The sequence below is a fragment of the Aquarana catesbeiana genome, linkage group LG05 (assembly GCF_042186555.1).
Source record: "Aquarana catesbeiana isolate 2022-GZ linkage group LG05, ASM4218655v1, whole genome shotgun sequence".
NCBI lineage: Eukaryota > Metazoa > Chordata > Amphibia > Anura > Ranidae > Aquarana > Aquarana catesbeiana.
Window position 1 is genome coordinate 583,602,964 of NC_133328.1, and position 27,646 is coordinate 583,630,609.

The 27,646-nt window shown below is 42.6% G+C and overlaps 1 protein-coding gene across 49 annotated transcripts in view; it reads left to right on the plus strand.

The window, feature by feature from the left end:
* Positions 1 to 27,646, plus strand: part of RIMS2 (regulating synaptic membrane exocytosis 2) — a 911,223-nt gene that overhangs the window by 517,088 nt on the left and 366,489 nt on the right. For all 49 annotated transcript variants that reach the window (XM_073632100.1, XM_073632110.1, XM_073632087.1 and 46 more), the window contains 3 exons: positions 7,398 to 7,497; positions 18,392 to 18,515; positions 23,916 to 23,962. In XM_073632100.1, coding sequence (XP_073488201.1) covers positions 7,398 to 7,497; positions 18,392 to 18,515; positions 23,916 to 23,962 — 271 coding nt within the window. The remainder of the gene's footprint in view (positions 1 to 7,397; positions 7,498 to 18,391; positions 18,516 to 23,915; positions 23,963 to 27,646) is intronic.

Consider the following 27,646-nt stretch of genomic DNA (forward strand, 5'->3'; position numbering starts at 1 on the left):
GGACCTTAATGTGCTTCTTCTTGAGCCACTCCTTTGTTGCCTTGGCTGTGTGTTTTGGGTCACTGTCATGCTGGAATACCCATCCACGACCCATTTTCAATGCCCTGGCTTTTCACCCAAGATTTGACAGTACATGGCTCCGTCCATCGTCCCTTTGATGCAGTGAAGTTGTCCTGTCCCCTTAGCAGAAAAACAACCACAAATCATAATGTTTCCACCTCCCTGTTTGACGTGGGGATGGTGTTATTGGGGTCATAGGCAGCATTCCTCCTCCTCCAAACAGTTGAGTTGATGCCAAGGAGCTTGATTTTGATTTCATCTTACCACAACACTTTCACCCAGTTCTCCTCTGAATCATTCAGATGTTCATTAGCAAGCTTCAGACGGGCCTGCATACGTGGTTTCTTGAGCAGGGGACCTTGCGTGCGCTGCAGGATTTCAGTCCTTCACCGCGTAGTATGTGACCAATTGTTTATTTGGCGACTATGGTCCCAGCTGCCTTGAGATCATTGACAAGATTCTCCCGTGTAGTTCTGGACTGATTCCTCACCGTTCTCATGATCATTGAAACTCCACAAGATGAAATCTTGCATGGAGTCCCAAACTGAGGGAGATTGATAGTTACCGTATTTATCAGTGTATAACACGCACTTTTTTCCCCTTAAAATCAGGGGAAAATCGCGGGTGCGTGTTATACGCCGATCCCCTGCGATCCCGAGCTGTCAGATCTTCAAAATCGCCGACCGCGATTTGAAAATGGCGCCGCCGGCGCCGAAATACACAGAGCCGGTCCTCGGCTCTTCTCGGCCACTTTCGGCTTCACTCGAGCGCCGCCCGAACCTAGTCGAGTGTACTCGGCTAGGTTCGGATAGCTCCGCTCACAGTCACGCCCATCCTGGGCGGGACTACGAGTGGAGCCGAAAGTGAACGAGAGCCGCCGAGAAGAGCCGAGGACCGGCTCTGTGTATTTCGGTGCCGGCGGCGCCATTTTCAAATCGCGGTCGGCGATTTTGAAGCTCAGGATGGCAGGGGATCACAGGATCGAAGGCTGCACTGGGGCAAGGCTGCACTGGGGAAGGCTGCACTGACAAGGCTGCACTGGGGAAGGCTGCACTGACAAGGCTGCACTGGGGAAGGCTGCATGACAAGGCTGCACTGGGGAAGGCTGCATGACAAGGCTGCACTGACAAGGCTGCACTGTTGAAGGCTGCACTGGGGAAAGCTGCACTGACAAGGCTGCACTGACAAGGCTGCACTGACATGGCTGCACTGACAAGGCTGCACTGACATGGCTGCACTGAGAAGGCTGCAATGATGGGCATTTAAATGTAAGTTTTTTTCCCTTCAACTTCCCTCCTAAAAGTTTTTTTTTCCTTAAAATTCCCTCCTAAACTTGGGGTGCGTGTTATACGCCGGCGCGTGTTATAAGCCGATAAATAAGGTATTTTGTGTTTCTTTTTTTTACGAAAAAATCGCACCAACTGTTGTCACCTTCTCATAAAGCTGCTTGGTGATGGTCTTGTTGCACATTCCAGCCTTGTGTAGGCCTACAGTCTTGTCCCTGACATCCTTTGACAGCACTTTGGTCTTGGCCATGGTGGAGAAATTGGAATCTGATTGATACTGTGGACTGGTGTCTTGTATACAGGTAACAAGCTCAGATTAGGAGCACTCCATTTAAGGCAGTGCTCCTAATCTCAGCTTGTTACCTGTATAGAAGTAACCTGGGAGCCAGAAATCTTGCTGATAGGGGATCAAATACTTATTTCACTTATTAAAATGCAAATCAATTTATAACTTTTTTGAAATGTATTTTTCTGGATATTTTTGTTGTTATTCTGTCTCTCACTGTTAAAATAAACCTACCATTAAAATTATAGACTGATCATTTCTTTGTCAGTGGGCAAACGTACAAAATCAGCAGGGGATCAAATACTTTTTTCCCTCACTGTACATATCTAAAATGCAGTAGTCTTCTGGCCAGTCATATGATGTCTTGGGTTTTATTCTTCCTGCGGTGGTAATTGGCAGTTCTACAGTATTCTACTGTGAGCCCAGGACAATGTTGTGACACATTCAACTTCACTGTCATTAAACCTGAAAGAAAACCAGTGCTAGATGTCAGGAGAGGTGAGTCTTCAGGAGACAGCAATTAAATGGAGGTAAGTATTGCAATAGGTGCTGGCCAGATATTTAATTTTTTAATACTGAAGTTCCTCTTTAACCCTTTTTACTGATTACTATGTTTCTTCAGTAGTGAATGAACACAGGAGCAATCAGTACTGATCACTTCTATGTTCGTTCAGGAAAGGAAAAACACTGGTAAACACGAGGGGGATGGGGAATCGCATTTTAGGTGACTAGCTCTGATCAGCGGTTAGTCATTTGCTACACATAGCTATTGGTTTGTTCAGCAAAGTCTGCTGAACAGTTCTGCTATGGTCACTAAAGTGGCCATGAGCTTGTATCAGAAGGAGGAATGCCAGATCCGTATGGCATATGGACCTGGCCAGCTGGAAGCAGTGCTGTAGGTCTGTACGCTATATGGACCTGGCAGCAAAAGGGTTAAAAGCACACATTTCTTTTTTTTTCCTTTTCTTTTATTTACTTGCATGGGAAAACTCACATTTGTCAGGCCTGGCTTTAATAATTCTCATCTGATCTCCCTCTTTGGTTGATTCGAACCACCTATTTGCATGTATAGATAGATGTAAAACATTGGTTTTGTCTTTATGATTCATGGATAACACCAATTTGCACCATCATAGCATTTACGGTATTTGGTGAACATGACATATAGGCCATAAACAAATCTCCAGCCTTTTTTTCTCCTGGTAACACAGATTGGCTGCTTTTCAGGTACAGCTTAGTGTTCAATAAAATACTGAAACTATGGATTATCAGAGCACAATTCATTCCGAGCTATACTAATCGGCTTTCTACAATTTGCTGGAATGTTTAATTGGGAAAAAACAACATTTAATTGAAATATGACTTAATTAAGACAGAACAAGGTCAGGAGAAAAGAAATCTAATACTTGAAACAGTAAAAGGATGAACCTCTTAGAATTGCTAGAGATTGTAGTATACATTAAGGTGAAGCTGTTACTTTTCCACATAAAAAAAGCCATTTTACATCATGAACCAAATGAATCTCATTAATTCCCTGGGAAATGGCAAACTACACTTGCAGCATACACTGAAGGGGGGGAGGAGGGGTGATATCAATAAATGTATGCCAGAATTTGATACTTGGAGGAAAGTCTCATGGGTTAGTAAGTGTACTAACTCATCTATGGAAACGTCTAATAAGAACCAATCAATCTGGATATGCTGTCTGAGTTTGAGTCTTAAAGCGTATCTCCACTAAAAAAAAAATCGCCAAACAGAACACCTCCAAAAAATATTATTTCCTGCTTGTGTGATTGGCTCTCTGATTTTCCCAGTAGTCTGTCTAAGATACAAATTAAAATTTAGGCATCCTCTGCAACAGAAATTAAATTTTTTTGGTGCGATACTCCTTAAAGGGTTAATTATGTCTAAGGCCCTTTACTCATGGGACCATCCAGCTGCAGTGCTTCCCTCTTGGCATTTTAGTGTGGTGCAGCATCCAGCCTAGATACAGATAGCCTTTCCAAATCTATGGCAAGCTGTGACTGGACAGGGCTGAACTATATACTGAGTGGTACCAGCATTCAAAGCCTTTCCATTCTTCAGCTCCAGGGAATTTGTCGCTGAATGCATTGGGCCCTACATTTGGGTACCACTCAATACAGTGTTTAGCCCTGTCCAGCTGCAGCCTGCCATAGACTTTGACAGGCTGCAGGCAGCGGGAATGCTGCACCTTTTCTTCTCTAAGACCCCTTTCACACTGAGCGCTCCGGGCGTCAGCGGTAAAGCGGCGCTATGTTTGGCGCTGCTTTACTGTCGTTTTAGCGGCGCTATTCGGCCACTAGCGGAGCCGTTTTAACCCCTGCTGATAATGGGTTAAATCTGCCCGCAAAACACTGCTGCAGCGGCGCTTTGCCGGCGGTATAGCAGCGCTGCCCCGTTGTTTTCAATGGGCAGGGGCGCTTTTGGAGCGGTGAGTTCACCGCTCCTAATGCGCTCCAATGAAACTGCTGGCAGGACTTTTTCTGACGCCTGCCAGCACACTGCTCCAATGTGAAAGCCCTCGGACTTTCACACTGGAGTGAATGGAGCCGCTGTTTCAGGGCGCTTTGCAGGCGCTATTTTTAACGCTATAGCGCCTGCAAAGCTCCTCAATGTGAAAGGGGTCTTAAACACCGGGAGGGACGCACTGCAGTGCAACTTTTGGCACACAGGTGTGGCATGGTCTTGTTGGCTTTAGTAGGCAAGTGTTACGGGTGATGCCACTGATTAAACGCAACTGATTAAAAGCTCACATGCTTCCCCAGTGGTGGTTGGGGAATATGGTCAGGTCCATCTTTGGTCATGTGGGGAACGCTCCAAATGAGAAAAGTAACCAATTCCATTTGAGCATAAAGATTCTAAGATTGTGTGTCACTCCAAACAATTAAGTTTTCTTCAAAGCCAGAATATATGGTGTGGCTTTGTTTGCATGGTTGCCTTAAGTGAGTTATATAGGAAGAGCTTCCAGATTGGCTTTGGGGGCTGGTGAGGGGAAAGGAGCCTGGAGCGGTGCAGTTAGACTGAAGTGTACATGATTATTCCATGTTTGTGACACAGAAATATGGAAGACAGACACAGCTAGACAACTAGCTTTTATAAAAGAAGATGACCAATGGCAGCCTCCATGGTTGTCTATTAGCAGATATACGTTAAGATGGTTCTGAGATGGTTATAGCAAAGATGCCTTGTCCCCTTGAGGTCTGTGTGCAGTTAATAGGATTGTAGCCTCTCTTCCTATACAACTGATGTCTCCCTGACAGACACGAGAGGGTTAATCGCTCTGACAGTAATAAAAGCAGTATTCCTTAGACATGAACAAGCGTTGTGTCTGTCAGGCTCGGCATTTTGCATTCTCAGTGTGTAGCACCTCCAGATCTTGGCTGGCACAGCAAATACGACTTCCGGGGTATTCTCTTCACACTGACTTTCTTTAGCCCAAAGTACACGTTCTAAGACAGACGCGTCCGCCTCCCCGAGCCATACAAATGAATATGTCAGTCGTCTCAGAAATAATTTAACACCTAGAAGCACAGCATTTGAAGACCTAAAAGCAGCGCTTGGCACATGTATTCTGCCAATTTTCTCCTTTCTTGCAAAACTGCAGACCTTCTGCTATTTGATCTTTGATTCATAACAGCTTCCTGCATCTCCCCAGGATTTTTTTTTAGTTCTTTTATTTCATAGGCTACTATATCATGTGTGCGGATAGGGTATCTCATAAATCCAGCTTTCCTGCTGTAAAAGTGGAACATCCTCAAGTATCCAGCAGCCGCCCACTCTGCAGCTTCACATCACGACCTCTTGTTCTAAATACATTTTCCCTTCTGAAATACTCTGCATTGGTTATATCGCTAAATCCCACAATGTGTGCAGAAACCTGCTATAGCGGATACCTCCTATACCTTGGGGGTATTCATCCTCTGCATATAGCTGTCCTATCAACTCAATGCAAATGTGAAGGAGAAAAAAACAACAAAGATCAGTAATTTATTCATTTAAAACTTAAAAGGTTATTTAATATTACAGTTGTCAAAAATGTTTGTTTCCCCCTAACACCTTGCAAAGCACATACTAAAATAAAATTAGGGTTTATGCGTTGTGGTATTACAAACAACAGAAAATTTCCCAGCAAACTTACCAGCCAGCCTGCAAAAAAAAAACAGTGATGGATCGGCCAGAGATTTGATCCATCTATGTGCAGGCTGATTGCACCCAATTCGATCCATTGATTGACTTGGGTACAACCAGCTCGTGTTCTCCCGGCAGGGAAGGCTCCATTCCAATCAGCAGGGGATCAGATCACAGATCTCCTGCTGATTGGAGTAGAGCGGGTGGATGACACACTTTTGTCTGCTCAGTTTCTGCAGCGTGGACATGGACAAAGCCCACTCTGCTCTATGGCCGGCCAGGAGACTCCACAGTCCTTTTACACCCAGCTACCCTCCAATCTAATCTGCCTAAATGGAAGAGGACAGATTCCCTTCCCCTTTTTTTTTTGGAATGGAATGGACCCAGATTTAGGTGGGTGTAAATGGACACAAATCTGTTTATACCTCCATAGGAATGCATGGACCTTCCGATCAGGTCTACCTGAAAAACTGACAGGCGGACCTGATTGGATCGCCCATGTGAAAGGGGCCTAAAGGGCAGGTTTGCCTAGGGAGCCCCATCCTTAAAGACACAGGAACACATTGGATGTCCAGCAAATGCACAATGGCAACTGAATGCATCCAATGTGTCTCCACGCCAAATTCAGCAGACTTGCTGTGCAAGCCTCCCAATCTATAACTAGCCTTTGCAGTAATGTGCACATGAATGGGCTTTGCACATTAAAAAACAACAGAAAATTTCCCAGCGCACTTACCAGCCAACCTGAAAAAAAAAAAAACAAATTAGCCCTATCTAACATTTCATATAAATAACCAAGGGATTTGTTGCAAACATTTGCAAATATACAGTATGTAAAAAACTCAGAGGGGGAGATTTACTAAAACTGGTGCGCACAGAATCTGGTGCAGCTGTGCATAGTAACCAATCAGCTTCTAACTTTAGCTTGTTCAGTTAGGCTTTGACAATAAGGGCCCTTTTCCACAGGCGGTGGATTCCACTTTGCTCAGCGGGGATCAATCTGCTGATCCCCGCTGAGCAGGCGGATGACAGGCCCGTCTCCGCTCACTGTGCAGGGACGGACCTGTCCGAGTCCTGCTCTCCTCTATGGGGAATCGGATGAAAACGGACCGCCTGTCCATTTTCATTTTATCGGCCAGATGGATGGAAAATAGGGTCTCCATCTATCTGGATTTCACAGGCAGGATTGGATCGGATAGCAGCGGGTGTCAGCGGACATGTCACCGCTAACATCCACCGCTCCATAGAGGTGAATCAATCAGGTCTGCCTGAAAAACTGACAGGCAGACCTGATCGGAATGTGAAAGGGGCCTAAAACATGGAAACTGATTGGTTACTATGCAGGGCTGCACCAGATGCTGTGTGCACCAGTTTTAGTAAATCTCCCCAGAGCATCACCAAGGCTCTAGGAGCCAGTCAGGTTTCAATAGACTGCACAGTTCTGTTATTTTGTCATAGGGGAATAAAGGAAGATGTATTTAAAGTATATGTATGCCTAAAATGTATAGTAGCTTATACTGCAATGCTTTAATCAGTTTTTATAGTCATTTAAGTATAAGCAACTTAAATGGACATTATTTAACCAGCATTTTATATTGTGTCTCTTATTATTGCAGGTTGTGGGAGGAAAAATGTCAGAGACTGGTCTTCTCTGTGCTTATATCACCAAAGTGAAGAAGGGAAGCCTAGCAGACACTGTTGGGCGACTGCGACCGGGTATGTCTGTTCTTTTTTCATTGTGTCTGATAAAGCAGTTGATTTACTAAAGACAAACATACTGTGCACTTTGCAAGTGCAGTTGCTCCAGAGCTTAGTAAATGAGGTAAAGCTTCACTTTACAAAAAAATACCCTTTTTTGCTTGCACATTATTGGATGATGGAAGTCAGCAGGGCTTCCTCCCCTTTTTTTTTTACTAAGGCCAGTCTATTTTCCTTTAGTAGAAGGAAAAAAAACGCACTAACGTAAAGATCTGGCGCATAGAGCTTTGTGTCCAGTTATAATAATAGTCTCTGGGGAATATGATATAATTAGGAAGAAAACTCAGTCGAATGAGTCCATGAAAAAAGAGTCACATTAAAAATTCCTTAGAGAGTCATTAGTGTGGCAGCCATCCTAAGACTGTGTCCAGCTCTGAAAAGACATGAAAAAGGGGAGGGGGGGGCGCCAACTGAGTGTAGTATTAGAGTAGATTTTTTTTTTATTTTGTAATCAAACATATACAAACATGTTTAACAGCAGGTTGACAGTGTATAGAATTCAATAGCCAATATGAGTAGTTAGTCTTCGAGATATAGCTAAACCTAGCTGTAATACAATGGTAGGAAGACTGAGTCTGTCGGGACAGTGTCCCGTCTATGCATAGTTGTTAAAGAGTTGTTATAGTAAGGGATAAAGGAGAGAGAAGGAGGTGCTGCTTGGTGTCGTCTATCGTTAATAATTTTAAGATTGAGATTTTATAGTCTCAGTCTAGCCTACTGACAGGGAGGAGGGAGATACCCATGTACTGAGCCCACGGTTCCTAAGTGGCTTCAAATTTAGTGTGGGTGTCTGACAGTATACTAGATAATTTTTCTTGGGACATAATCCATGAGATCTTCCTCTGGGCGGCTTTAATGGAGATGTTTGGTTGTTTTCAAGCTTTAGCTATTGTAAGTTTAGCGCCCACTAGTATGAAGTGGATTAGCTTCCTAGTATGTGCAGGGGTTTTCGGAATCTGCTTGTTGAGAAGGGCTATTGTCGGAGATCTAGGCTCCTGGTGACCGACCAACTTGTATATAATGTTAAAGATTTTTCTCCAGAAGGGCGTATCCTGGGGCACTCCCACCAGATGTGGGCCATTGTGCCTGTAAGTTGACATCCTCTGAAACACAGAAGATCTGCAGAGGCATACATGGACGCTAATCTGACAGGGGTATAATACCACCTCAAAATTACTTTTATACTGAAGAGTGATGTGTTCAAGAAACCCTTAAAGGATTTAAAGCAGGCAGATTGCCAGGCCTCCAGATCCCAGCTGAATTGTAGCTCCACTTCCCACCTCGTCATGAAGGTAGCTTTAGAGTCTGGGAGTATCAGTGATGAGTAAATGATTGATATTCCTCCCCTCTGCTCCGGGCCCTGTCCATACCATAGTTCATATGCCGTGTATCTAGGTGGGAGTGGCTTTTACAACGATATAGTATGTAGAAAGTGTGAGATTTGTTGGAATCTGAAGTGTTCTGTTGTGGGTAGCTCCAGCTTACTAATGTAATGCTTGAGGGAGAGAGGGCCTGCAGGAGAGAAGTGCCAGATTCGGTACAGTCCCTTGCCCAGCCACCAGTTGAATGCCATGTGTTCTGGCCTGGGGGGAAGTCGGGGTTGTAAAATAAGGTCTGGAGTAAATTTGGTAGTGACGTGATGGGTGAGGTGAGGAATAAGAGGATGTCATCTGTGTAAAGTCCGCACTTGTGAGTTTGTGTCCCACATGTTACTCCTTTTATGTTTGGGTTCTCCCTAACCAAGATGGCGAGGGTTTCAGTTGCCAAGCCAAAGGTTAGTGGGGATAGTGGGCAGCCTTGCCTGGTGCATTTTGAAATATGGATGGGGTTCGAGTAGTGTCCCTGGTGATGTATTCTCACTTGGAGTTTAGAGTAGAGATCTGATTAGCCCTATTAATCTATCTCCAAACCCCCATCTTTCCAGCAGAGTGAAGATGTATGGCCAGGATATGGAATCAAAGGCTTTTTTTAAATCTAAAGAGAGTAACATTCCTTCTTGTTTGGGTCCCCCTTCCCAGTTAGATTGAAGGATAGACATTATGTCGATCGCCCTCCTAATTTGGTCTGGGCCTTGTCTGCCTGGAATGAATCCTACTTGGTCTTTGTATATATATATTTAGTTATGAAGGAAGCAAATCGATTGGCTAGGATTTTGGTTAGTATTTTAAGTTCACAGTTAATAAGAGAGATCGGGCGATAGTTGCTTACTTCTTCCGGGTTTATATCCGGTTTGGGGATCACCACTATGAATGCGGAGTTGAGCTGCAAGTCTAGTGGGTCTCCTCTGGTCTTGGCGTTGAAAAATTTGGCTAATGCGGAGCTAAGATGTTAGCAAAGGCTTTATAATAAGGATTAGACAGTCCGTCCGGAGCAGATCCACTTTTTAGTTGCTTGATAACGCCAAGAACTTCCTCTTCCGCGAAGGGAGCTTCTAACGAGTTTTTATGATCCTGGGACAAAAGTGGGATGGATAAATTATCTAGGAAAGTTTTGATGACCTCAGTGTTTTTTGGGTGCCAAAATGGAGCCAATGCTATTCTTCTGTGTATAGTATTTGTTTTTACTCCATCTTATGCTTTTTTCTGCTTGTGCTGTGAGTGCTAAATTAGGTTCCAGTTTGATTTTATCTATTTGTGGTATATTATTATTCAATGGGTTTTTTTTGTGTTGGGATCTTAATGCGGCATACTCCCTTTCCAGTCTCTCAACATCAACGGTTCTTTCCCTTATTATTTGAGTGGACATTTGTATAATTTCCCCCCTAATGAAAGCTTTGTGAGCCCATGCAGTTTCCATTGAGGAGTCTCCTTTCGTGTTAAATTTCTATCAGTGACTTTTCAAGCATGGTGACTCTGATTGGGTGCGCTAGAAGGGATTCATTCAGTCTCCAGGGTTTTAGTCCTGATTTTGGGGTAAGTCATAAAGACATGCTTACTAACGCGTGATCTGAGAGGATCGTGTCTCTGATTCGGGATTGGGTGACTGCAGGAATCGATAGTGTGTAATAGAATGTGGTCTATTCTGGCGAATGTGTTGTGAGGGACCGCGTAGTATGTGTAGTTTCTGGTGGCTGGATTCAGTTCTCTCTATACGTCGGTCAGTCCCTGAGTATGAATCAGTTTAGCTATTTTGTGGCTGGCCTTGAGGGAGCGTGTTAATTGTTGTCCCTGGGGCTTTGATCTGTCTAAGCCTTGATCAAAGGCGACGTTGGAGTCGCCTCCGAAGATAACTTTTCCTTCTAACATGGGGTTAAGGATGCAGAAAAGGCGAGCAAAAAACGTTGCTTGTCCTTTGTTAGGAGCATAATAAGAAACTAGGGAGTACATTTGTCCTTCCATTGTGCCTTTGACTAATATGAACTTGCCTTCCGTGTCTCTGTAATCAGAGGTCCAGTTAAATTTGCAAGATTTTGAGAAGAGAATGGCCACTCCTTTGGTTTTATTTTCTGCGTTTGCGAGATAGAATTTAGGATAGTGCCCGTGGATGAACGTAGGACTGTACCGAACCGGGAAGTGTGTCTCCTGTATCATAATAAAGTCTAGTTTGAGGGATTTATAGAAGTTGAAAATTTTCTTGCGTTTCAAAGGGGAGTTCAAGCCTTGCACGTTGTGAGAGGCGACCCTTAAAGTGTTTGGTGTGAAGCTAGCCATGGGAGCAGTGGGGAGGACTGTGGATACATTCATCGTCACTTACTGTGGGAAGTCTTCTTTTGTATTCGGTAATACCTGTAGAAACCTCTTTGGGCCTTTTCGAGTACTGTTTGTTCAGAATTTGGGATGCGGGGGTATCTGAGATATGGTATCATGATAGACAATACAAGGGGATAAGCATGAAGTGGGAAAGAAGAAAGAAAAGAAGGTCTTCTTCCTAAGAAGATAGTAGGTCCCAGGGGGGAGAAGAAAACCCCGGGAGATAATGAGTCCAAAAAACATTGGAAAATGTCCGAGCTTGACATCTCAGATGTCCTAGCCCCTGGAAGCCGAATAGATTTCAGGGGATAGGCGGAGACACATATGTACCGCCCCAGACCAGGGCGCTCAATATACAGAGAAAAAAGACAATATAATTCAGCTATGATACATGCTTTCGCGTATATTCGTCAGGAGGGTATATTGAGGTAAAACATTTCAACCTGAGAACCTGAACAAATTGGGGAAGTAAAACTACACAAACGGAACTTTGACGTTGAACAATTAGACCCGTCATTTGTCACACCAGAGGGATTTCTTGTTATTCCGGGTGTCCATTATATCAAAGTAGGATTGCCACAGTGATGTTTGAGGAAATATTGGTCCCTTGAGAAAAGGGGGTTAAATGGGGGTGGGGGGGTGGGACGGAGGATGAGGAGGGGGGGGCAGGGCATTAGAGGATGGGAAGCTGTATATTCTACGGTTCAAATTTCAATGTAGCATAGAAATGCAGACTCCACAGTTTCTGTGTGACAAATGCGTCCGTTCCTAAACCAGTAGGATAAAATGTGAACCGATATAAAGGGGGGTAAGACCAGGATGGGGGGAAACGAAAAAAAAAAGGGAGGGGGAAGAGGCAAAACTGTGCCGCACAGTACACTTAGGAGCAAACAACTGTAGTGTGGGAGTGGGTTAGAAGCTTGTTGTTTTCGGGGGCACTAAGTAAGGTGTCAGGAGAACTGACAAACATTAAGGCAAATGGGTGGATCCAGGATCAATTGTGGAGACCTTCAGGTAGGGTCATTGTCCCCCAATCTTCTCGACTTCAGCTTTGACCATAGGGGGGTCAAAGGGCTTGTAGATGCATAGTTGAGCTTGTAGATGCATAGGAAAGTTTGTCATATAAATCCGCTGTGGAGATGCAGTGATTTTGTGGTTGCAAGCCTGGTGTGGGGAAGTCAGAGTATAATGGCCTGTTAGGTCCTGTGGGGGAGAGGGCCTGTTCTGCCATTTTGTGGCCTATAAGTGATTCCGTAGAGGTAGGTGAGGGGGTAGAAACTTGCTAGAAGTTCCTAGGCAATAGAGGGGTGTATGTCAGGGTAGCTGGGGTGAGCACTTGCCTGTACTCCAGGGCTCCCTCTGTGCTGGAAGCATGGGGCTGCTTGCTTGCCTCAGCTGCTGCGGCCATCTTGGTACACCCGGCACAGGTGGACGCCTCAAATTGCAGGCCCAGGTCGCAGTGTGTGGCCGTGTTGTGCATCCGAGTGGGGTCTCCGGAGGTTCGGGCGGTAGGTACCCTCTTTGTTTACCCTCCTGGGGTGTGCAGAGCCACGCTAGGAGCACCGTTGGTCTGGCGGGGTGCGGAGGATCAGGTTCTCGTGGCCATCTTGGATCCCTCGCGCATGCGCACTGTATTAGAGTAGATTTTAATAGCACAAGGTGGAGAAACACTTACAGGATGAAGGGATCAAAAAGGTGCTTATGGTAAGGTGGTCTGCCTGTGATGTAATGCTGTCCTGCAGGCTCCACCGGCTGGGTCCTAGCCGCTAGCAGTGGATGGTGGGAGACCGCAGCTCTCTGCAGCTTCAGGAAACTCATGCTGAACAGCATGGAATTCTCAGGCAGAAGTGAGTTTCCTGAAGCTGCAGAGAGCCGCGGTCTCCCACCATCAGTCAATTCCAACTAGAATATTGAGGAAAATAATGAATTTAATCCATTTTAGAATAAGGCTGTAACATAACAAAATATTTTTTTTTTTTTTTATACTAGTAATGACATGGTGATCAGGGAGTTATACTAGTTCTGTGATAGTGTGGCGGGAAATCTGACACTAGCTGACGCTGGCTGGGGGGTACACTGACTTTGACATCAAATGAGACACTAATACAGTGATCAGTGCTAATACTATACACTGTCACTGTACTAATGACACTGGTTGGGAAGGGGTTAATATCTAGGGGCAATCAAGGGGTTAACTATGCGCCTAACAATGTGTATTGTGTGCTGCTTTTGCTAAGCGATTTTGTTGTTTTTTTCCCTGCTTTGCAGGGATTAGAAAACAGCAAGATCACCTGTCAGTGTGCAGAGCTCTGTGTTGTTTACCAACACAGAGCTCTCTTCTGTGAATCACGGAGCTGATCAGCAGGTCGCAGCAATCAATCATTGATTGAGACCCACTGATCAGCTTGTGCTGTAACAATTCACAATACAGGCGGGGCAGCTGTTAAAATCTAAAATTTGCAATTATGTAAGCCACATTCCTGAGTTGCCTTAAAGGAAAAGTACAGCCAAAGCTCGTTTGGCTGTACTTATCCTGTCAATCACAGGAGCGCAGTTCGTTCTGCACTCCTGTGAACTGTTTTCAGCAAAGTTTGACGTCACAGAGCAGGGCCTTGGTTCGGGAAAGATTGCGACCATATGTTTGAAATCCGCCCACAACCCTGGACTGGCACCTGGCTTAGCCTCTCAGCGAGCCACTGAGAGCCTGAGCCAGCTGCTCCCATCCGCTCCACAGCCCAGTGCTCAAACAAACATGTTATACACGCTCGCTCCCAAACCTCGCGCTGTGTGTCCATAAGATCATAAGATTGGGCTTGGCCCCGCCTCTGCTACCTCCTCACTGGCTGTGATTGACAGTAGCGGGAGACAGTGGGAGAGCAGCCGATCTTGTGTACATCGATGGATCGCGACTGGGCTTGGATAAGTATTAGGGGTGGGCACCAGAGGGGAGTTGCATACTGAAGGTTTTTACCTTCATGCATTTTAAAAACCTTCAACCTTTAGAATCTCTTTAATCACTCCTTATTTAAGATACCAAAGGCTATATTTTTGAGCTTCCTGCATAGGAGGTACGGAATTGGGTGTCCATGTCACTGCCTGCATGCCCGCATTGTCAGTGTCCTCTCAGGACCCAGAAGAGAGTCTGCAGGTGATGACATCAGCACAAGGGGACCACCAAGGACCAGCAAGCATGGGCACATCCAAAGTGCTGGATTACTGGTCCACCGACACCCAGAAACGGCACTACAAATTTGACTGATGGTGGACTTAAGTGAGTAAAACTGCTTTAAAAGGTATTTAACTGTGTTTTACAGGAGGGGTGAGACAGGGGATACGTTTTTCAGGTGATGGGCAAAAAATCAAAGCCTTTTCTGTTAACTGAAGTAAATAAAGTTATAAAATGAATAAAAAAATCCATGAATAAGAGTACTTACTTCACAATAAGCATAGAAGATAATGGTTGGACATTGGCCATGTAAGCTTCTTTCTAAGTAGGGTGTTGGATGACACTCCATGAATGTCATGCCATTAGTAAACTGGAAGCAGATATAACAGGGCATCAGGGCATGACTCAGTTGTGCTGTGGATCAGGTCACTAAAGAGCCACTCACGTCATTGCTGCATGTGGCGCCAGTCTCGGGAGGTCTGTGGTGTCTTGAGTTGAGGGTTGAAATGTACGCACATCAGTATAAATAAATCACATTAGTGCCCTTTACTGGTATTATGTCATTTTCTATCATTGTGGTTTTTATATCTGCAGTAATGATTTATGTTGCTAATTTACTTCACGATTCTTATGGTAAGGTACTACACAGCTTAATATTACCACTGGCTCTCTGTGGGCATTGTGTATCATAAGATAGTAGAATAAAAATGTTGATGACATCAGAATGGCTGGTGGACATTTTAGAGTGATTTCATAAGTTGTTCCAAACTATTTCTTAGGAATTTAATGTTCTTTTTTTAAGTTTAAGCAGTTTATTTTTTTCTGCAAAGGGTATCTGCATATCCCACTTCCATAACATATCTAAAGAAATAAGGTTTTTTAATTCCTGTTTGTAATAGTGGCTAGACTCATTCTGTTATTTCCTTGGACCAAGCTTGTAGCTAAAACTGATATACTGATACTGTATGTTCTAAAATTATAAAGCCATTTATTTCTAGCTGCATATAGTTGTGTACGGCTTGTTGGCCATCCTTAGTTCATTATTGGCTTATTGTACAATTGGCCATTAAACAATGGCTTATATGGACAACAAGAGAGTATAACTAGGCATGCTATAGTGACGTGGGGTTAAACGTAGGTTTTTTTGGTTACTTTAGGCACATCAAAATCTGGTTCTTCTTTAAGGTCAGTCCACCCCAAAAATGATATTTAAATTATAGATCTAGTTCGATAAAAGACCAACTCCAGCTCTGTCCCCCACATAGTCATTGCTCTGTGTGTGCACTGGCTCGCTTTCTGATTGAATGATATGCAGCAGCATCCAACCAATTTCCTGTGTACTCAGGCCATCATAGAAAAGCCCCCTAGGGAGAGCATCATCACTTTGGCCTGCGTTCACAGATTTTCTGGACAGATCTACACTTACATGTCATGATAGGAGTGCTGCACTATCCTGGAGTAAGGACTGCCTACCTCCACTGTTATCACGTGACCAGCCTGGAGACTGCTGGAATAAAGATATGTATAGTGAAGTTTTTTTTTTTTTTTTTTAAAACAATGGGCAAGGTGGGGGGCTGCTTTCAGGGAGGGGGTTGGCAAGGGGATCCTAAAACCTGTAGTTGGCGTTTTATTACCCTCTGGCCTCTGGTCCAGTAGCAAGCTCTCCTTAATATATTTTTCCTCGTCCACCCCTGGGTGTTTACTCCATAAAATTTTTTGAAATGTGAAAAAACAGAACAAAAATGGGGTTTGTAAGTCTTTGAACTTGTTGTTGAGTTGTTGCCACTGAAGAGATATTGCGTAGGATAATAAAACTCTCTAGCACCTTCCAGAAACAGAAATATAATTTTCAGCTGGATGCTATATGTAAAATGTGAGCTGCAGATTTTGTACCAAGTTGATACACCTGTAACAACCAGATGTAGTCCCTGGAACCCTCTCCACATCTCCATTGCTAACGCTAACTAACTCTGTTTTTGTATAACATATTAGTAACATATTAGTAGTCAGTAGCATTTTTGCTTTGGCCTGATGAATTCAAAATGTGATAAGATTCCAAGCTGCAACGAAGACTAATATCCATGCTACCATAGAGAAAACTGACTTTATGTTAGATTTTTTACACAATGTGCCACTTTCAAGATACATGACTTTGGGATCTGTTTAGGTGCAGTGTCGGATTTTATCGGGAGAGGTATCTATGCATATATGTGGAAAATAAAATCATCAAATAAGAAACTAATAACTGTGATGTGATTAGAACAGTGTTGCAGTAGTGCACAGTTTGACTTCTGGAAAGCTTTTAAAAATTGAAGAAGAAATAAACAGGATAACTGGCAACATAGTACTCAGGTAGAATCGGAAGAAAAAGCAATGTGGATGACTCAGAATGACTGAGGTTCAGAGGAGGAATGAAGAAGACAATTGATGAGTAATTGAGGATTGAAAAAGTTTAAGGAGGCTATATGAGAACAGTAACTGAGGTTTGGATGAGGTCCACCGATGGGTGACTGAGGATTAAAAGAGGTTTGAGAAAAATATAGGAGGACAGTGACTGAGATTTGGAGTCATGAAGAAGTTTGGATGTGGAATGAAGAGGACAACTGATGAGTAACTGATAATTTGGGGAGGTTTGTAGAGGATATAGTAGGACAGTGACTGAGGTTTGGAGTCATGAAAAGGATACGTGAAGGTTGACTGAGGATCGGAAGAGGTTTGTAGAGGATATAGTAGGACACTGACTGAGGTTGGAGTCATAAAAAGGATAAGTGATGGTTGACTGAGGATCGGATGAGGTTTGTGAAAGATATAGTAGGACAGTGACTGAGGTTTGGAGTCATGATAATGATAAGTGATGGCTGACTTAAGATCAGAGGAGGTTTGTGGAGGATATATTAGGACAGTGACTGAAGTTTGGGATCAGTAAAAGCATAAGTGATGGTTGACTTAGGAGCGGAGGTGGTTTGTGGAGGATATGGTAGGACGAGACTGAGGTTTGGAGTCATGAAAAGGATAAGTGATGGTTGACTGAGGATTGGAGGAGGTTTGTAGAGGATCTAGTAGGACGGTGACTGAGGTTTGCAGTCATGAAAAGGATAAGTGATGGTTGACTGAGGATCGGAGGAGGTTTGAGAAGGACAACTTATGAGGGACTCTGCAGCGCAGAAGAGTGAGACAAATGTGGGAGAAAGGTGACATACATTTAGAGGAGGAATGAGAAGGATGTTTTATGGAAGACTTAAACTTAGAAGAGGCATGAGAAAGGCATGTGAGGGTTACTGACAGGTAACTGAAGTTCGAAGAAGAGTGATAAGGTTTCATCCAGAAGATGGCTTCATGTTAGCAAGGTTTTGACAACTAAGGAGGATGTAAAAGTAACACTACTCACAAGTGCCTGAGATTTGCTGGAGTGAGAAGAAGCTGTGAGGCAAGAGAGAGCTTTTTTGGAAGGATGACAAAGGTTTGCTAATAGAGTAAGGGACATGACTAAAGTGCCTATGTTAAAATGAACACATCTCTTTATATTTATTTTAATATTTAATACTGTGATTTAAGACATCTAAAAAAAAAACCCTTAGTTTTCACATGTTTTTATGAGCTGTTCAGGGTAATTAGGGTAAACATTGTCTCCAAGTGCCAGGTGTTTTAAGTGTTTGTGACATGGTTATATATTAAAATGTTATTATGCATGCCTACAATTTTAACAGTTTACAGACTCGCCACTTGTTTTATTCAGACGGAATCAAGACAAAGTAATATTCTACAAGAAATAAACAAGACATAAAGTTTCATATGTTTGCCTATTTAATTTACAACAAAAATAAACTGCTACAAATTACTTCTCATTGACTCTTTAGATTTATTTTCCACTTCTTGTTAATTTTAGTATTTTACAAAATTCCCATTTCAGGTGTAATCACTTTTTTTTTTTTTTTTTTACTGTTCTTTGTGGAACTTGCTGTATTAAGTAACCTCCTATATTTTTGGCCTTCTCCAGGTGATGAGGTTTTAGAGTGGAATGGGCGGATATTACAAGGTGCAACATTTGAAGAAGTTTACAATATAATTCTGGAGTCCAAACCAGAGGCACAAGTAGAATTAGTGGTCTCCAGACCCATAGGGTAAGTATGACTGGTCTTTACACATCCAATAAATGGTCTGAGAAATCATTATCAGAATCACCCAGTTCTTTAAGGCAAAAAAGCTATTTGGGTAGTGAAGTGACCCCTAACAAAGCACTAAATACAGGTTATTTTTACTTTTCTAAATTGATGAAAAGTACATGCCAGTTGGGTTGCTATGCTAAACGGAAAGTCTTATTTCCTGCCTAATTTAAAGCCAAATTTATTTAAATGTATATAAATCTATTTTTTTTTTATTAATAGGGGAAGGGTTCCTTTTATATCCTGTCCCATAGACACTACAGGAAGTGAGAGGAAATCTTTTCAAAGCTTCACAATTCCTCTCTAGATAGTTGTAACTGCAGCAAGTGTCCCCACTGAAAAACTTCCACTTGATTCCCATTCCAGTGACGACTTAAAATTGTAGCTTTCCCCATACTTCCAGTAATGGTGACAATGGTTATCAGGACAAATTAATAGAACAAATCTTCCCATTAGGGGCGCAGACAGTAGTAACTACTTGACAAAGCCATTCCTAATTTATCCAAAACGAAATAAAAAGTTTGGGATATTAGAAACATTTCAAATTTGCACTAGGCAAAATCATCAGTCTTTCCAGTCATACCTTTCCAAAGCTACAGTATTTGTAAAATAAATATACATTTTGTTCAGCCATTACACCATTCTTGATCATAACTTCCTTCTGCTTTTTAATTTAAATGTTGCAATAGGGAGGATGGTATTAATAGTGGGGCGTAGGCTTGTGTTTTTGGTGTCGGTGCAAGTCCCAGGATTGCATATTCTGGACATGCACCCCAGGCTTTAATAGAGTTATTAGGCTCTGATCTTGTTAGGGCATAGATTGGGCAGTCTGGTGCCACTTGCTCGTAATAGTCCAGCCTCCTCTTATATCACAGGTGGTGACATAAGACATAAAAGGTTTTAGCCCACAAACAATGTAGCAGAAAAACAAAAACATAAAAGGGGTCAGATGGTGGATCAAAAGATCTGGGCTTAGCAGCTCATATCCAAAGACCAGTCCACCAGGTAACAAGAAGTACTGCTTTGGCCAGTTCCCGAAAAGAGTTGACATGTAAAGGCACTAACACGTTACATAGGATAATTTTCTTCTGTGCACAAGGTTTTTAGCTAAAGACAAATGTTTAGGGTATAAACTTAACTCTAGCCTAATATTTAAATACAGTTAGGACATACAGTATCTCACAAAAGTGAGTACACCCCTCACATTTCTGTAAATATTTTATTATATCTTTTCATGTGACAACACTGAAGAAATGACACTTTGCTACAATGTAAAGGACTGTACAGCTCGTAAAACAGTGTAAATGCTGTCCCCTCAAAATAACTCAACCCACAGCCATTAATGTTGCCATTAACTGCTGGCAACAAAAGTGAGTACAGCCCTAAGTGAAAATGTCCAAATTGGGCCCAATTAGCCATTTTCCCTCCCCGGTGTCATGTGACTTGTTAGTGTTACAAGGTCTCAGGTGTGAATGGGGAGCAGATGTGTTAAACTTGGTGTTATCGCTCTCACTCTCTCATACTGGTCACTGGATGTTCAACATGGCACCTCATGGCAAAGAACTCTCTGAGGATCTAAAAAAAATGAATTGTTGCACTACATAAAGATGGCATAGGCTATATGAAGATTGCCAAGACCCTGAAACCGAGCTGCAGAACGGTGGCCAAAACCATATAGGGGTTTAACTTGACAGATTCCACTCAGAACAGGCCTCGCCATGGTCGACCAGAGAAGTTGAGCGCACGTACTCAGCGTCATATCCAGAGGTTGTCTTTGGGAAATAGATGTATGAGTGCTGCCAGCATTGCTGCAGAGGTTGAAGGAGTGGGAGGTCAGCCTATCAGTGCTCAGACCATATGCCGCACACTGCATCAAATTGGTCTGCATGGCTGTCGTCCCAAAAGGAAGCCTCTTCTGAAGATGATGCACAAGAAATCCCGCAAACAGTTTTCTGAAGACAGGGACATGGATTACTGGAACCATGTCCTGTGGTCTGATGAGACCAAGATAAACTTATTTGGCTCAGATGGTGTCAAGTGTGTGTGGTGGCAACCAGGTGAGGAGTACAAAGACAAGTGTGTCTTGCCTACAGTCAAGCATGGTGGTGGGAGTGTCATGGTCTGGGGCTGCATGAGTTCTGCCGGCACTGGGAAGCTACAGTTCATTGAGGGAACCATGAATGCCAACGTGTACTGTGACATACTGAAGCAGCAGAGACTGGGCCGCTGGGCAGTATTCCAACAAGATAACGACCCCAAACACACCTCCAAGACAACCACTGCCTTGCTAAAGAAGCTGAGGGTAAAGGTGATGGACTGGCCAAGCATGTCACCAGAGCTAAACCCCATTGAGCATTTGTTGGGCATCCTCAAACGGAAGGTGGAGGAAAGTAAGGTCTCTAACATCCACCAGCTCCGTGATGTCGTCATGAAGGAGTGGAAGAGGACTTCAGTGGCAACCTGTGAAGCTCTGATGAACTCCATGCCCAAGAGGGTTAAGGCAGTGCTGGAAAATAATGGTGGCCACACAAAATATTGACACTTTGGGCCCAATTTGGACATTTTCAGTTAGGGGTGTACTCACTTTTGTTGCCAGGGGTTTAGACATTAATGCTTGTGTGTTGAGTTATTTTGAGGGGACAGCAAATTTACACTGTTATACAAGCTGTACACTCACTAATTTACATTGTATCAAAGTGTAATTTCTTCAGTGTTGTCACATGAAAAGATATAATAAAATATTTACAAAAATGTGATGGGTGTACTCACTTTTGTGATATACTGTATATGAAGGATTTGTTTTGCTTGACAAAACATTAGTAAAATAATGTGCATCTTGTTACCCATCCTTCCCTGTCATATTGTGTAACTGCATAAAATAAGGCAGTTGATATTACTGCCTCACCTCCTGCATATTATTAAATTACTGGTGAGCATCACTTGGATATGTCCAGACTTCACACACTAAAGTGTTTCAGTATTCCAAACATGCCCTAAAACAATCCCCATCTCACCTCTGTAGCTATAGGCATTGTAAATAAATTTGTCTTCAAATTTCACAATAAAGGCACAGAAATTTTATTTTTTTTCCTATTACTTCCAATACAACGTAATCATTGCAGCCCTGTATTGTACACAAACAGCAGATGTTTCTCAGCTTTTAGAAACTGACTGAAACACAACTTTAGAGTCTTTATTGTGATCTTTGAGGAGTAATGAATAACTCCATAGTACACACAGCTAGAGAGGTAAGGGGTGGCTTGTTTTTAAGCTCTTTTTTTGCTTGTTAAGAATAAGTATGTACTTTAATATGCATTGCCTGGGTACAGGTGCACTTCAAAGAATATCTTTACTATATTTAATAAAGTAAATATATAGTATAGTAAAGACATGTAAATTGTTATATACTACTGATACTTAACCACTTGCTTACTGGGCACTTAAACCCCCCTCCTGCCCAGACCAATTTTCAGCTTTTAATGCTGTCGTACTTTGAATGACAATTGCGCGGTCATGCTACACTGTACCCAAATGCAATTTTTATCATTTTTTTTCACACAAATAGAGTTTTCTTTTGGTGGTATTTAATCACTGCTGGGTTTTTTATTTTTTGCTAAACAAACAAAAAAAGACGGAAATTTTGAAAACGAATAAAATAATTTTTCATAGTTTGTTATGAAATTTTGCAAACAGGTAATTTTTCGCCTTCATTGATATGCGCTAATGAGGCAGCACTGATGGGCTGCACTGATAGGCACAGATAAGGTGGCACTGATATGGCGGCACTGATGAGATGGCACTGATGGGCCCTGATAGGTGGCATTAATGGGTGGCACTGAAAGGGCACTGATAGCTGTCACTGATAGGTAGCACCGATGGGCACTGATAGATGGCATTGATGGGCACTGGTAGGTAACACTGATAGGCAGCACTGGTGATGAGGCACTGATCGGTGGCATTGATAGGTGGCACTGTGGGCACTGATAGGTGGCACTGTGGGCACTGGTAGGTGGCGCTGGTGGGCAGTGGTAGGCGGCACTGTTGTACACTAGTAGGTGGCACAGATCTCTCGGCGGCAGCTCTCCGTGATCGGGACCGATGTCCCTCTGACAGCCACTGGTGATTAGCTTTTTTTTTCTCCTTACGCTGATAGCTGAAAAATGGCAGATTACCGTCTCTTTTTAAATCACATGATCAGCCATCATTGGCTGACAGCTGATCATGTGGTAAGGGGTCGGCATCTAAATTTCTTCTCAGTAAATCAAGTTTCCAGAGTAGCACCATAGGCTACTTTGAGAGCCTGGACATGACAGGCATGTATTTCCCAGACTTCTTTGATTGACTTGGCTCGCAGTAACATGTGTACCAGAATGGTGGTTTCATCCTTAAAGGGTAACTTCACTTTAGTGGCACAAACATTAGCCTAGCGAAAAAATAATAATATAGCGTATATAATTGCAACACATATTGTAATTGAATGTTATTAAAATTATCTTTCCTTTTCAATCTGCAGTGCTATATTTTTCTGTAAAATGCAATGCAATATGGCTACCTAGAGGTGTTTTACACACAGCTGGTGTACAGAACGCCCCCTATAAATGTAATTTCCTGCTTGTGTGATTGGCTTACTGATTTTCCCAGAAGTCTGCATTAAGATACAAGTCAGATTTTTGGCATCCCCGCAGTAAAAAATGTAATTTTTTGTGAGATCATGTCTAAAGGGAAGCAGACCCTGCCTCTTTCCTCATTAGAGCCCTACAGGTGCAGCAGCTGACTGATAATTATAAAACCACTCCCATACAGATTCATTCTTCACGTGGACACAGACAAACAGCTATCCCTTCAGAATTACAAAAGGTAGGAATCTGCAACAAAGTTTGTTAAAATCCTTACAGTGTACATAGATCATCCAAAGGGGAATGTTTTTTTCTGCTGCATAGACTTACCAATAAATGAGATGAGTCTGTAGTGTAGTGCTGACAAGGGCATGCTCTGTCCTTATCTGACTCCAGCCTGAACTGTCATTTCACATCCTGGTGTTATGCTGATCTTTGTGGGATGAAACTGACTGGAAGAATATCACATTCAGGCTAGTCAGCTAGTATGGGGCAGAGGAATGGATGCTGCTTTGAAGGCCATCAGCAATAGACTGTTAATTGTCCTGAAGATCGTACATTTCTCCATGTTTTCTCTTAAAGCACCTATGAAATTCAGTTATGGATTATGTGTCATAGAGATCCTCCTGATTTTGAAAATCAATCTTATTCTGTAGGAAAAGTATGTTTCATTTGCAATTATTTTTAGGTATGACTTTGCATATGTCAAAATGTTTAACAGAGTTTTACTGTTCTGTTTCAGAGATATCCCCAGAATACCTGATAGCACACACGCCCCGCAAGATTCCAGTAAGTGACATGTTTTTATTTGTATGGGTGAATCACATGTTGGATATTGAAATCGGTCGGTGATTCTGATGTCACTCTCCCACAAAACTTTCTTCACCTGCAGAATAAACAATAAAAGAGATTATGGGGTTGATTTACTAAAACTGGGGAGTGCAAAATCTGGTGCAGCTCTGAATAAAAACCAATCAGCTTCCAGGTTTTTGTTAAAGCTTAACTGAACAAGCTGAAGTTAGAAGCTGATTGGCTACTATGCACAGCTACACCTGATTTTGCACTCTCCAGTTTTAGTTAATCAACCCCTTTGATATCTAAAAATAAAACAAAATCTGTAGGCTTGATTACAGCTACCTTAATATGTCTGCATATACCTGAAGCAACCTCCCATGATTCTTTAGTACAGCTTTCCAGTTAGGCTTAATGTACACTTAGGCATCATTTACAGCGGCCGAGGGAAATCACAGCAAAATTGCTGTGCTTTGCGTTTTCCCATCAAAACGTTACTATCCTGATTCAGGTGATGGACAGCAGCTCCTAAACTCTTCTAAAAGCCTATGTATACATGGACACATAGGGGTTGATTTACTAAAGGCAAATCGACTGCACTTTTCCAAGTGCAGTGGCTCCAGAGCATAATAAATGAGGTAAAGCTTCACTTGTCAAAGAATACCCAATCACATGCAAGGGAAATTAAAAAAAAAAATTTCTTGCACATGATTGCATAATGGAAGTCAGCAGAGCTCCCCCTCATTTACTAAGCTCTGGAGAAACTGCACTTGCAAAAGTGTACTGGCTATTTGCCCTTAGTAAATCAACCTCATCCTGTAGAGGTTGATGTACTGAAGGCAAATAGACTGTGCAATTTGCAAAGTTCAGTTGCACTCTGCAAGAGCAGTTGCTCCAGGGCTTAGTGAATGAGCTGATTTCCATCATCCAATCATGTGCAAGCAAAAATGTTGTTTTTTTTTATTTTTCTTGCACGTGATTGGGTATTCTTTACAAAATGAAGCTTTACCTCACTAAGCTCTGGAGCAACTGCACTGGTAGAGGGCAACTGCACTTTGCAAAGAGCAGTCCTTTAGTAATTCAACCCCTAAAGCCTGGTACACACTACAGTTTTTTTTTGGGTTACACAAAAAAAAAACTGAGCTTCTGTACTAACCAGTCCAGCGATCTTCCCTGCTGTGCTCTTGTGTTCTGACAGGGGGACAGCCCCCCTGCCAGAACACTCTGCTATTGGCTGAGAGCGCTGATTGGCAGTCGGTAGGCTGCTGGTTTTCCAGCATGCATGTCCAACAGAAGCCAGACAGCTTCTGTTGGACAGACCAACATACACATGGGCAGAATGTCAACTGGTATTTTTTTCTCCCGACATTCTGCCCCTGTGTATGGGGCTTTAGGCTTTTATGGAGCTGAGTTTAGGAGCTTTGGCAAAAAAAAAAAAGTCAAAAGCTCCTAAACTCAAGTTTAGGAGCTTTTGAGCTGCTAGTGTACATGAAGCCTTTTGTTATATGTTGACTGAGCATTTAGCATTGTTTTATAAATCCTTCCGAGCATATCCTTTGCATAGGGACCTGGGAATTCCAGGTGATTGATGATTGACCCGGTGCTTTCACATGTGGGTAGAGATTCTTCAGTCCCATGAAAACTCTGCTTCATGACTTGAAGCTTACACAGGGCTAACTCTGAAAGAAATCTCACCTCTGACGTCTCCAGGGTATATGTAGTTGGTGATTCCACCCATCCATGCCTACCCAAAAATGAGATATTATGTAGTTGGTGATTCCACCCATCCATGCCTACCCAAAAATGAGATATTATATTCAGTTTAAGTTGGCCTTGAATCTACATATGCAAACATATTTTGTGCTCTGAACTAACTTTCCTGGGAACACAGCCTATTGATCATGTGAGACATCCATTGTAATTAGTTCTTTAGTGCAGTTATTTGTTGCTGATAAGTTGATGGGTTTGATTTATTCCAGCTAGGCTCAGTGCACACCATGGCTTATTTATTTAGGTCAATAGTCCCGTAATGAAGGAGCAGAGATCAGACAACACATTGGTGGGTAATGAGTAGGTTGACTGCCGGTGGTGTGTTTTGGTCTGTATTTTCAAATGCAAAATTAGCAGGAATCCTATACAGGCCATGAGCTTCCTTAAAGTGGTTGTAAACCCTAAAAAAAAAACAAAAAAAAAACTGCAAGACAAAGGCATAATGAGCTAGTATGCATAGCATACTAGCTCATTATGAATTACCTACCTGAGATGGAAGCCCCCGCAGTGGTCCTCATACACGGCTCCGGCGGCCGACATCGAGTTACTTCCGGGTATCACAGGCTCCGGCGATGTGAGTGGCCGGAGCCGCGATGACGTCACTCCCGCGCATGTGCACGGGATCCGCCCGAACCGGCACAGTCTAACTGAAGCAACGGCACACACATGCCATTGCTTCAGTTTGCTTCAGTGCTCATGTGCCGATGACATCAGCACATGCAAATACAGGGATATTTCCTAAACCGTGCAGGTTTTGGAGATATCTAGTGTAGCTACAGGTAACCCTTATTATATAGGCTTACCTGTAGCAAAAAGTGGGTTGTGAAGGGTTTACAACCACTTTAATATGGTAAAAGGACATAGAATGATGAGACTGTTATAATTGGAGTGTCTTTTACAGAATTGATGGGTCAGGGCTATTCCTGAACTCTGTGCTGCCTGAGACAGCTGCAAAAAACCAAAACCACTACTGAAATTCTAACATGGTTGCTCCTTAGTATCTGTTGTGGGTAGGTAGTATCTATAGATAACAAATTGGGATTAAAAGTTTGATTTGACTACAAATATACTCGTGTGAGTAGCTGTACCTGAGTACCACAAACCGAAAACACTTTTACATTTATTTTTAATATTTAAAGCAAACTCACCCATCCATCCATGGCTTAATGCTTTAATTAGTTGAAAAATCACCTTGATAACACCCCCCTAGCATTTCTAGCCACGGCCATCTTGGTAAGGGCATTAAATTCATGTGACATTTACTCCCTGTAATCCATCTACCCTTAGCTCAGGCATGAGGGTGTGCTTAGCTGAGAAAATTCCTCCTCCCTTCCTCCAGATGAAAGAAAAAAAAAATACCCATGAAGATTCCTGGGATTTATGGCATAATTTTTGCCTAGGCCAAAAACCAGGAAGCAACTAGGAAACTGTGAAAAAAAAGTTTAAAACAAGTAAATATAATATATTGGGGAAAATAATTATTCGATCCCCTGCAGATTTTGTAAGTTTGCCCACTTACAAAGAAATGAAGGGTCTATAATTGTTATGTTAGGTGTATTTTATTTTAAAAGATAGAGACAGAGTATCAACCAAAAATACAGAAAAAACATATGATACAAATCTTATAAATTAATTGCAGTTCAGTTAGTAAAATAAGTATTTGATCCCCTACCAACCAACAATAATTCTGGCTCCCACAGAATGGCTACAGTAGGTGCTCATGTGGTACACAGATTAGTCCTGTCAATTTAAGAAGGTGCTCCTAACAACAACTCGTTATGTGTATAGAAGACACATGTTCACAGAATCTTTCTTTCATTCAGCCTAGGTTCACATTGCTGCGGCTTAGAAATCGTGCGAGTTCAGCTGAACTCACGCGATTTCAACCCGGCAATGTACTCCGACTGGGAG